Genomic DNA, 12,947 nt, shown 5'->3' with positions numbered 1-12,947 from the left:
CTGGCAGCCCGGTATATATATAGCTGCCAGGCACGGCCATGTTTGTCTTGTTTTAGTTCTGTAAACCGTTACTTACTGTTAATAAAGAACCGTTACTTACTACAAGATTGCAGTCCTTCATTCCAGCAAGGATTTTACACTGGCCTCAGAGCTTCTACTGCTGGAACCATAAATCTAGGTGAACCAATAAGGTATAGACTAGAACAGTGATGGCGAACGTGGAGCCATATCTGTTGGCACGCAAGCTATTGCCCTAGCTCAGCTCCAACATGCATGCGTGTGCCGGCCAGCTGATTTTTGCCTCTCACAGAGGTTTTGGGAGGGCATTTTTGGCTTCCAGAAAGCCTCCAGGAGGAAGGGGGGAGCATTTTTACCCCTCTCCCGGCTCCAGGGAAGCCTTTGGAGCCTGGGGAGGGTGAAACACGAGCCTACTGAGCCCACCAGAAATTGGGAAACAAGCTGTTTCTAGCCTCCGGGGGGAGGGGGGTGGAAGCTGTTTTTGCCTTCCCCAAGCACTGAATTATGTCTATGGGCACTCATGCATGTGTGATAACGCACATGCACCCTCTTTCGGCACACGCACCTCTTTCAGCATCACTGGACTAGAACGTCTAGAACAGCCCCCCCCCTTCTCCCTCATTGGACCACGGCAAATTTGGGACCGGCCCGACACAAGTATATGTGTGCCACTCATGCATTTATTTTATTTATTTTATTTTATTTATTTATTTGTCATACAAATATAGTATTGTATTGTAGTATGTTTAACATAATATAAGTATAAAATAGAGATAGAAAAGATAAAAAAGACATTAGGACAGGAACGGTTAGCACAAAGGTGCACTTATGCATTTAGCTGCCCTTGTGTGAGTGACAGTCACTTGTTCTCATCGGCGAAACTCTCTTGCGTGAGAAGCAAATGGAGCTGTATGCACACATCCACCACTCACAAAGAACCATCCCCTCTTTCCAAGCCAGAAAGGTTGGGGACCGCTGTTCTAGGGAAAGTATAACTATTGGTAGGTAGATATTTCTGAACAGACAAGATAGTTGTGAATGAGAAGCATTTCCACCCAGTTACACACAGTTTCTTGGTGCCCACTCTCTTAGAGCCAACGGATACTGATTGAAAACTTCCATAGGAGATGGTTGTAACTTTGTATAGTTGAATATTAGCATGGTTTTATTTTTCTTTTAAAAAGTACACAGAAATATTACATAAATGCTGTGTCCAAAGGTTGGGGACTGCAAACAATTATTTAGATTGGCTCTTCTGAGTGGACAGTTACATTTCATACCGGGCTGGGTTCCCAGCGGTGCAATCCGCATCCTATTGCGCAATTTGGGCACGACTGCTCCAGTGCTGTCTTTGCCTGTCTGTGTGCGCCACCATCTTTTTTGCGATTTTTTGGCTATTTTTCAGCTCTCTGAGCATGTGCAGAGGGAAAATCGTCCCTCTGTACGGAAGCAGAATCATGCTAGGGGACATGCATGTGTGTGAAACATCACAATGTGCATGCAGCGCACTGGTAAGAAGATAAGAGGAACCCTCCTCTGTTTCATATGCATGATGAAAGCTCTGTTCTCTACTTATTCCAATATGAAATATCAAAGGATCGGTCCTTTGCCCCATAATATTTGACATCCAAGCCACTACCCATCAGTTTGAAGGATTACAGTTCTTGGGTTAGGAGTTGGGGTTCAATATCAATATTAATAAATGTTTTTTATAATTTGTTCAAATTATATTTTGGAGTTATATTCCTAAAACATTTCTTTTTATCATCTTCTATCTATCTATATCTATCCATCCATCCATCTATCCATGTTAAAAGTTTTAAAGAAGTCCCTTGCTGTACCTTCCTCTGCCCTTCACTACTGTAATACATTCCTGGCCTCTTGCCCAATTCTGTTCCTCCTCCTTTCATCAGCATTTACCGCCCAGATATCCTTTTTGGACATAATATCCAGTGAATTTCTACAGACCTCATAAAATTCCACTCAGCCCTCTGCAGTTTATCCACATGCAGTTTATCCACATAATTTTAGGCATTTTGGTCTACCTATCTACAGCAATGCCAGTGAAACCTTCATAGTTCCTAGTGGCACTCATGCAATCAATGTACTATAGTAGGACAAGGGTTTCTACTCTTCCTGGTTCCCTCTATCCATAGTTTGGTCTTCTTCATTTCTCCCTATCTCTCACCTGGGAGCTGAGTTTCAAATCCACCACCAGATTAGCCTGTTCTTTCAACCAGGCTTCCAGGCCATTTGAAGTTCTTTCCATTCTCTATCTTCAGCCAATGTCAGATCAGCTGGCTTGGGATTTCTACTGCTCCCATTACTTTTGTAGCTCTGATCCCAGATTGGGTCCCTCAATGTTGGCTGTCAAATCTTCATCACAGCCTCTGTCTCTTTTACCAACCTTTGCCGGAATTTAAGTATATCTCTGTGTATATATTTCTGATTGGGCCTCCTCTTTTTCTTTAGTGGCTGCTGAAATAATAACAGCAGCAGCTATATTTTCCATTCATGACCTTAGTGACTGAGGCCATCAGAAAATCGTTAACCTGAATTATCCCTAATTTCCTCACCACATCTCTCCTAATCTTATGCCCAAGTCTCATGATTCAACTTTGTTTCCATCTATCTCCAATAACATGTCCACCATTCCTTACCTTTTGGCCGGACCTTCTGTCAACACCTCTCATAACATTTAACATTTTCTCATTCTTCTCCTTATTACACAATCCCGTTACTCATTCTCTTATATGCTTTTCTCCCCACCCAACCCCCATTCCTACAAATTCTCACTTAGGCTGGATGTCTAATACAACCCTAACCTTCTTGGAAGCCAAAACAATTTCCACCTAAGGAAATAATAAACTATAACAAAACTTTCATTTCATGCAGATGTATTCTGGAACCATTCTCATTGTTTTGCCTGCCCTGTTTCAAGAAGCTTAGTGAAAATTTAAAATTACACCTTTAGATTGTCAGAACGCTACCTTGAATATTAGTTTGGTAGTATCTAATATTGGTGGTCTAGGAGTTTCAGTGTCCTGGCATTAAATACTTTATATTGTGATAGGCTAATCTCCCCCAACACACACACACTTCAGTTTGTTAAATGTAAAACTGCATTTAAGCTAATTAAATTTAAGCCTATCCTCAAATAATTGTCAACTTACTTGAAACAGCTGTCAAACTGTTCGCTTACCTAAAGGATAAATAAAAATCAAAATTAGCTCAAATAATGTTCTGTTTTTCTTGGTGCCTTTGTTGGTTTCTAGACAACCTCTAATATTTCTAAGATTGCAAAGCTGGGTGTGCAATTAGCATAATGCTCACATTTCCTTTCAAGCCTTCAAGATTAAAAGAAAGAATGTTTTGGTACACCTTGGTTTTGGCAAGGCAGCAACTTTTAACAGTCCAAAATAGCTTTGTAATATGACAGTATTTGGCGGACCACAAAACCAACTATTCATATATCACACAAAAAACTGGCAGTGATGCACAATAAATCTCAGCAAGCACAGCTGACATTTGCACCTGCCTTCATAATGAGAGGCTATTTAAAGCATCGACATTTGGCCACTTAAGCATTTCTGGACAGACTAAATGAGTCATCTTAATTACAAGCAAGATTGTAAACCCTATACTGATGGGCCAAAAATCAAATTAATTTAAGTTCTGCAGCTTGTGTATTTTTTAAAAGAAAATGGACAATTCTGTATTCTTTTTTTATGCCCATAAAGTAGAATAGCAAAAAGTTGAAGACATTGAAAATGCAGTACCTAACTTCAATCTCTTTCTTCTTCCTTCCCTCTCTCCCAGTTCCTGGCTGATACCCATTTTCATAAAGTTTTATTATAATATTGATGCTATCAACTGATGCTACGCATTTCTACTTTTGCAATACCACATTTTCAGACACATACAGTCTATGCATCTTATTTATAAGCTATAGCAGGTGTGAAATTCAGCAGGTTCTGACAGGTCCTGGAAAACATGTAGATGAAATTTTGAGTAGTTCGCAGAAATGCAAATATTTCCTCTGGCTAGCTCTGGAGAAGGGTGGGAATTGATATTTTGCAGTATCCTTCCCCTAGCACGCCCACCAAGGCATTTCCACAGAATCAGTAGAGAAAAATTTTGAATTTCATTCCCGTCTTTGGGGGCAATACATTTAAATGCTTGACTCGCCCAAGTACTATTGAAATCAAGTTAACTTGAAATAGTTGTCCAGTTACCACCTTTGAATATAATTTACATGGCACTATACATTATACCAGAAAGTTTTGGCCAGTATTTCAAGCGGAAATTATTATTTGTATCTGCCTTTATCTTCTGTACTCTTTTTCCCTTCATCTGTAATTATAACTGGGTTTGGGCTTTACTTATGCAAGTGCTAATTACACAGTAGATCAGATCCTTTGAAAAGGAAGTGTGATACTGAAATATAAGATGGGTGTATTGGAAAAAAAAGACAAAACAGCAATAAGACATTTTTCAAATTCTTTCATGGCTTTCCTTTTTGAATAATTGTCACTTTCCTTCAATGCCTTGGAACATTTTCACTACTTTATGAAAACAATCTGATTCAGCATTTACATTCTTAATTTGACTGTTTTATTTTTAAAATGCAATTTAAAATGTCTGGAGGCCACTTGTGGCCTCATGTGGTGGTTTTAATCTTTCCTCTGCTTGCAGTCCTTTAAAAAAAAATATTTTAACCAAGCTCTTAATAAAACAGTGCAGGTGCTCTCTCACATTGTGTGTAGGATGAGGAAAGCCAACACTTACACAATAATAGCACAAAACATCTCAAGCTTTTTCATGTTGGTATTTACTACAACAGGTGCTAATTATATGACTAAGCCAATTAAGTGAATGGGTACAAGAGGAATGAATCTAAAAAAAATATTTTGTCATAAAGTTATCTCAAAACATGACTCCAAAGTACAAGCAATTAATAGTTGTATAAGGTTCTATTTAAATAACATATTCTACATGTATAAAGTTTTTTTGGGGGGAAAATACTTTTATTTTATGTGTCCAACAGGAAAAAAAACAAAGTTTAAATCCCCATAGTGAGCTTCTAAAAGCAAATGTCTGTGCTCAGTGTCATGTAACATATTTGACTTTTCATTGGGAATGATTTGGATATTTATTTTTAAATACAAACATATGTAGCATTGTTTTCAACCTTTTAAAGCAACTGCATCTTTTTCAGAATCTTAGAGCTGCACCTTTTCCAAATTACTTCTGAAGGGCTATTCAACCCTACTGCAAGAACAACCCTATTGTTCTTGCCCAGTTTTCTGAGCATAATTATTGGTTGAACTTGTGATTCATTCAGCCTTACCTGCAGTCAGTAGAAAATGAAAGGACTACACTGACTGATAACCCCGTTCACTTTCAGAGAAAGAGTGTCTCTAAGGCAGGGGTGTCAAACTCATGGCCCTTGGGTGGATGTTTCACATGCTGGCCACACCCACCCCAGTTTAGTAAAGTGGGGAAGTTGCAGTATATCACGTGATGACAATATGTCATGGTGAGATTGACACTTCTGCTCTAGGGGCCTATCAAGCTGATTCATAGCTTTATCCCAGGGCAGTAGTTCTTCAGCTGCTGTTATGACATGGAACTGAAGCTAATTGCTGATGGGGGAAAAAGCAAGCCCTTTAAAGATTCTATTTTAGGGTTTAATATATACTTGAGTAAGTTTTTATTACTGAGAACAAGAGCTTTCACATATTAAATTTATATTAAAATTATAACCATTTAAAATGTAAAATGTTGAATAATGATGACAGACTTAGGTCAGAGTTTTACAAGGCTTAGTCAGGCCGTGTTTCTGGATAGCTTCCTTCTTGTGTTTATGTAGCCAAATCTTTTAAGCATTAAAAAAAACCCCTATCCTTGATTCAGCAGCTCCACAAAGCCTATAAATAACTGGCTCTCTGTGTGAGCCAATTTGCCTTTTGTATATTGAGTTTAGCTTGGTAATCTGTTCAATTTTATTTCCAGGTGTTGCGGTAGTGAATTACAGCTTTTCAAAGAGTCTTCCACCTTGTACAGATCAATGCACACATATGTTTTGGTTCTCATTACCCAAATTTGCGGTTCATTCCATGTGTTTTTGGTACCTGCAAAAAAAACCAACAACAACCCTTGCATACAGGGAGCTCATTTCACAGTAGGGAAGAGGGTGCAAGATTGCTGCTTCATGCACATTAGCTAATGCAGAGAAGATGATACTCAGGCAGAATCCAAAACTAACAACACAACAGTGTTTACCTTGAGTTCTGGCAGGAAATCATTATTCAATCTGGTTTGTTTTATCAGGCAATTCCAGGGCCACACAGATGGAGCCAGCTGTATTGACATTTCTAATGATGGTACCAAGCTCTGGACGGGAGGCCTGGACAACACTGTCAGATCCTGGGACTTGAGAGAAGGAAGGCAGCTCCAGCAGCATGACTTCACATCCCAGGTGTCTTTTATTTTCTTAAAGCACTTCTAAGAGAGTGAATAATGCGCATTTCAATTCCTTCATATAGTGGGTACATTTAGTGACTTTGGGAGGAGACGAAACATTTGACTCAGAAGTACTGCTTAGCTGCGTTCACAATTTAAGGGTATTATCTACATAGGTTATTATAGTATCAGGCTACTACCAAGGAAGCCATTTATTAGAGGATGAAAACCACTTCTAACAAGGATGTATTTAGGAATTTATAGCACCTGTTTGTGACAATTTCTTTGAAAAATGAGTATTTCCTATGCAATCTTTAAAACTGTGAGTGCATATATAAATCTTACTTGGCATTTTCATTTAGGCTAGGTGAAAACAAAGGAGGATAAAATGCAGCAAAATGCCTTCGTAGGTGACAAGCCTGTTTAGCACTAGTCCACATATTCTGGAATTAATATATACACATTATAAATGTATATTGGTCCTGATTTCTAGCTCTAAATCATCACCCTATGTTTCAGCATGTATGCAAAATAGTTTCCATTTCTTTCTCCCTCCACCCCATCCCTCTCTTTCTCCTCCACTCTCTCATTGTTTACCCTTTTTTGCTGGAATTGTAAATAGCTCTCTCTTTTTATTTTAAAGATATTTTCTCTTGGCTATTGTCCCACTGGTGAATGGCTGGCTGTGGGAATGGAAAGCAGTAATGTGGAAGTACTGCATGTAAATAAGCCAGACAAATACCAGCTTCATCTGCATGAAAGCTGTGTGCTATCACTCAAGTTTGCATACTGTGGTAAGTTAAAGGAATAATGTCTAACAGCCATCAACATTTGTATAAATTAGCCACAGCTGCCCTTAAAAGAAGGCATGGCATTTGAATATTTTCATTCCACTTTGCTTTAAGTACTAGAAAATAAATGTAGCTCTCTTCTTGGTGGTTCTCCCAACAGAAGCTTACAAAATAATAATAATATACAGTAGTGGATAGGGTCACTGCAAGAAGTTTGCAAATTTGGAGTACTCTTTGATTTGCAATTCCTGCTGGATCAGTTCTGGAATCTTTTGGCAATTTTAACTGATATGCCAGTTGCAGCCTTACTTGAAATAGATGGCATGACTACAGTAGTCCATGTCCTCATAACCAGATAAACTGCTGCAAATATTCAACATGGGACAATTTTTTTAAAAAATGATTTGGCCGGCCATCTGGAATGACTTCTTGTGGAGATTTGTATTTCTTTAACATTGTCATTTTCTGAAGGACTTTGGGGGGTATTGATGTGCTTTCATTTTATTTGTTGGTCATCTACCTATCTATATACCTTTTCTTTTCTTTTCTGACCTTATAAACCACTGAGAATCCTATGATTGCAGCTGGATATAAAATTGATAAATATACAATAGAATCAAAGCAGCATCTCAAAATAATTGGTAGCATAAAGCTTTCCTGCTTGTGACGCTAAAATATGTTGTTCTAAAGTTGTGATACTTACTGGACCAGTTAGCTATGCCCTTTTAGTTAAATCTTTTATTTCAATCACTTCATAAGGATCACTTGAAACGTTGATTTCAGATACTCCATGGCTTATTTATCCCATCAAGCACTTGTCAAAATAAAAGTTGTATCAAGTTTTGTGAAGTGTTATTTGACACTTTTTAAAATACTTTTCTGTTTCCCTTGTGATGTTAAGAGTCACAGTTGCTTGTATTAAGTATGCCTGGAAACAATTCAGAAGAGAGATTTTATAAATAAATTTCATTTTATGAATACATTTATGAATACAGTGTATGCCTATGTAGTATGTCTTAAGTGTTCTCGTTAATGATCATTTTCCAGGCAAATGGTTTGTAAGTACCGGGAAAGATAATCTCCTAAACGCCTGGAGGACCCCATATGGTGCCAGTATATTCCAGGTAAGAACTATAATTTGCATATAAAACAAGTTTAAAAATGGATCTCTTTGAGATTGGATATGTGTGTCTCTCTGTGTTAAAACTACCAGTACCTTTTCTGCTGTGCCAGGAAGTTCAAGAGACTGACCATGGGCTGGTCTTATTTCAACCATTAAGATGACAGGTTGCACTCACATTAGAATTTAAGTCCAAAACTGGATACATTGATGATAGGAGCAAGGGAAGATTTGTGTATAAGTGTGTGTTCATACGTAGACCCTTATACTTCTGTTTCTTCTCTCCTAGTCCAAAGAGTCATCTTCTGTGCTCAGCTGTGATATCTCCGTTGATGATAAATACATAGTTACTGGATCTGGAGACAAGAAGGCTACCGTCTATGAAGTTATCTACTGAGAAATTGTGTTGGAAACTGAAAAAGAGTTGAACTGGGCCAAAATGATTTTAAACTGTAGATGTAGAAGGACTCTACTTTTTTAAAATGATGAAACCAAGAACTTGGTTCCCACATCTTCCCATGACGCTCCTCAACATCTAGCAAGAAGGACTAATGTAGCATAGCTTTAATGGATTTCAACAGCAGAGTCTGTTGCAGCCTTCTGGGCCCTTCCTTTATGACATCGTAGAATCATGCTCATTGCTTGACGATGTGGGATGACTTTTCAGCACTTGGGGTTCCGCCTGCATTCTGTCTTGTGTAGAACAGTGGTATCTTGGATAAACTTGTTTCCTGGTTTTTGCCTCTTGGGATATGGGTTTTTGTATGTTTTGTTGAAGATCAAACATTTGTACAAATTGTAAATATATTTGGTTTATTACAGTAAAGGCTTTAGTATCAATAAACAGTCTCCTTTCTTCCCCCCTCCCAATTAAATAATTTAAAATAAGAAAAAGCAATATATAATTGAAAAATTATAAGCTAGGCTAAAACTGGGAATATTTGCTAAGGTTTTCTATTTTGAGCACCTGTAAAGTTTGTTTAGGGATGTTGCATAAGAATTCATAGCTCATGTTGATAACAAACAAAAGGAATACAGATCTGTTCAGAAATATATGTACGTATTTATAAAGTCTAGTACTCTTATTACTGATAGAAAATAGTTGTTTACCACATTGCATCAGAAAATGAGCACAGGGAGTTATTAATTTACAACCAAAATTGAACTCAAAATTTCCCTTGGGAAGCAAGACAGTTGCTAGGTGAATTTTACTCGCATTCATCAGCCTATGTTGGGTCAGACAAGGTTTTCAGGGCCACCCAGTGAGATGACAGTCGCAGGGCCAAAGCGCTGGACAAGGTCTGCAACAGGTCAACTTGCAACAAGCAGTCGGAATCGCTCAGAGGGGTCCACCTCAACAACTAGGAGTGATCTGGAGGGTGATCATGCTGAGATGACATCTCTTCCTCAGAATCCATGTCCTTGGACAGCCCAAATTTGAGCATCACTAACAAGTTCATTTGGAAAGCCCTGCCTCGCCCTGAGATTTCGTGGGCTTCATCTTCCCAGACCACTGTGACCCTTACTCCAATGACTGCTGGGTTTTCTGCCCCATTGTCATGCAGGCCTGGACAGTGGCTGTGATCAAGCAAGACATTGAGGTAGGTCTTCAATAGAGAGCCAGGCCAGCAGTTTCTGTTGCTCAGACAACTGGCCTTCTTATCATGCTTCTGTCCTGGAGTACTCTGACCACAACTTTCAACCCATATCCTTGGAACAGAAGGTGTCCTCCACTGTGGGGGGCTGGTTGCATAGCGTAATTGCAAAGGCTTATGACCTGCAGTCCTTGCCATGGCCAACCAGGATCAAATGCACTCAATCTCTAGTGCTGCAATGTGTGGCCCACTTAAGTATCCATCAACCGGGTTTGCCCGGCCGGCCACTTGGGCCTCAATGACCCTCTTTATCCACCACTACAAAATTGACATTTTTGCATCAGCAGAGGTGACGTTTGGTCGCAGAGTTCTCCAACGCTCAGTGCCATAGACTGGAGAAGCCAGACAGACTTAGCCCTCCCAATGGACAGACTGTTTTGGTATGTCCCATTCTTGCTCCACCCACTATGGAGAAGGGGAATTAGTCATACCTGATATGCCTCTTCTCGTAGGATGGAATTAACCTCCAATCCCACCCAAAGTTAGTCTGGTCTGGACTTAGGGACATCAAATTATTATCATCTACTTTGTTTGACTTCACTACACACCAAGCTGACCGTCATTCTTTGCCAAAGAGAGGGAATTGAGGCAGGAGGACAAATATATACAATTTGTCAGACTCAATCCTCATTGGCTAAAGGGACAGTGTCATCCCATTCTTGGGGGTTAGATCCACCCTACGAGGATGAGACGTATCAGGTAAGACCAACACCCTTTCTAAAGAGTTGCTGAGAGATATGGAGTTTGTGTCTATTCCTACTCTGAATGACCTTTTTGAATCCAAAATGCATCTCTTCAAAAGTTAACATGTATTTTGTACAACTGGTACATAAGGTAAATTTAATCATATTGGAAGAAAAAGAAAACTTTTGGATTTGTATGTTAATTTGTTATTATTTATGTTAATATATATGCCACACAAAGTCCCATGGGATTGGGCAGCATATAAATCAATGAAATTAAATTAAATTAAACTTGTGATAAGTAACCAGCTTCTCTGAACTGATTCAAAAGAATGTCATCTGAAAATCAAATTTAAGAAAGATCTCAGAGCAATGTTGGCTTAACTACGGACAACATTTTCCATGAGGGAGCAAATTTTCTTTCTGCTTCTGATACTAGTCCCCCCCCCCCACCAATTTACATGCTCATTTTATAGCAGCATGAAATGATAATGAATCCTCGGAGTGGGGCGGCAGAGAGAGAGAGAGAGAGACAGACAGACAGACAGTCAGACAGACAGACAGACAGACAGACAGACAGACAGACAGACGGGTAGATAGATGTGTGCGTGTGTATGTAACTTTGCATCTGGAATATAAAATATTAAATATTCTTGATGGCCTAGTAGAATACATTGTTTTTAAAATTAGCAGTGTTTATATCTCAACAGAGTTGTGTCATATATGCATCTATATGAAAATGGCTGGCTGAGTTTTTCATTTGAAATGCCATTTTTGATGCATGAGGTTGCCACATTTCAGCCACTTTCAAATCCTGTCCTGTATCAAGCTATACAGAGGTAAATATTTCAAACTATTTCCTGAACGGGTGGTCTCCATTTATTTTTCAGTTGTGTTTGTACACAGCAGGATACTTAGAACCTTAAAAAGAGTTTATAGTTGCTAGTTTTTTTAAATGTTGGAAGTCTTGATTTCTTTGGATGAACTAATATGAAGATGATATCTACTGACTTAGGCAGCTTGTAAGTGTAAGTGTTCTGCTTGCAGATATTATTTTAGTTGGATAAAGGGAGTTATAGATTTGCTTGTTTTTGCAGTAATTTCTTTTTATCTAATGGACTAAGGTCCTTAAATATACAGGTTGTCCTCAACTTACAACCACAGCTGAGACCAAAATTTATGTTAGGTGAAATATTTTTTGAGTTTTCCCCCTTTTACGACTTCCTTTTTGCCACATATGTTAAGTGAATCACTGCAGTTGTCAAATTAATAACATGGTTGATAAGTGAATCTGGTTTCCCCACTGACTTTTCTTGCCAGAAGGGGATCACATGATCCTGGGACATTGCAACTGTCATACATGTGAATCAATTGTCAAGCATCTGAATGTAAATCACATGGCCAGGGACGATGCTGCACCAATCATAAGTGAAAAATGGTCATAACTCACTTTTTTCAGTAACATTGTAACTTCGGATCATCACTAAGTGAACTGTTGTGAGTCAAGGTACTACCTGTACTACTAAAAGGTTAGCATAAGGGTCAATAATGGGATCTTCTGTAAGTAATGTTAAAGAATACAGCCCAATTTGGAAGGCAGAGGATGGAATCACTCAGGTGGGATAGACAGTGTAGAAATGTGATAAAAATATGAAAATAAGTAAGCTTATTGTTATTAAAAGGGTATAAAAATATTGCCTAGTGAAAAATAAACAAAAAACATAAATAAAAGGAAACAATTCGAACCCTAACAACTGCAATAAACAGATAGAAAAAGGTAAATACTGATCGGCAGTCCCTGTGCAGAGCAGCTTAATGGTGCACCCATTCATATCTTCTTTCTATAGTTGTCTAGTTCTATCACAAATATTCCTGTTGTCCGGCCAAAGCCATCATTTTGAGTTAGAGACTTTGGCCTGCCACAAGTAGAATGGTACTGTGGGAATTGGGGAAGGGTGGTTGCATGAGAGGAAAGATACTAGCCACAACAAATTCTCTCCTGAGATCCAAGTTCATCCTTTGTTCAGTACCAGCCGGAAGTACAGGCGAGGATCGTAGACGTCGAGAGAACCGGAGTGGTCCATGTAGTGAATTTGTGGGTGTGGGAACAAAGGATAAAGCTTAACCTATTGGAGAACTCTAGGAAAAGTTATTATTCGGTTGACTACAGTTTGTAACTAACATGGCTCTGCCAATAAATTGGAACTTGGAAGAA

General features: G+C 38.8%; 1 protein-coding gene across 7 annotated transcripts in view; it reads left to right on the top strand.

Annotated features, from left to right (window-relative positions):
• Positions 1-9,238, top strand: part of TLE1 (TLE family member 1, transcriptional corepressor) — an 81,986-nt gene extending 72,748 nt beyond the window's left edge. For all 7 annotated transcript variants that reach the window (XM_070742764.1, XM_070742763.1, XM_070742761.1 and 4 more), the window contains 4 exons: positions 6,352-6,499; positions 7,127-7,277; positions 8,322-8,398; positions 8,684-9,238. In XM_070742764.1, coding sequence (XP_070598865.1) covers positions 6,352-6,499; positions 7,127-7,277; positions 8,322-8,398; positions 8,684-8,791 — 484 coding nt within the window. In that variant the 3' untranslated portion in view covers positions 8,792-9,238. The remainder of the gene's footprint in view (positions 1-6,351; positions 6,500-7,126; positions 7,278-8,321; positions 8,399-8,683) is intronic.
• Positions 9,239-12,947: the final 3,709 nt, after the last annotated feature.

Source organism: Erythrolamprus reginae, chromosome 2 (genome assembly GCF_031021105.1).
Source record: "Erythrolamprus reginae isolate rEryReg1 chromosome 2, rEryReg1.hap1, whole genome shotgun sequence".
NCBI lineage: Eukaryota > Metazoa > Chordata > Lepidosauria > Squamata > Dipsadidae > Erythrolamprus > Erythrolamprus reginae.
Note: the sequence above shows the minus strand (reverse complement) of the source record. Positions and strands in the feature narration are given on the sequence as shown.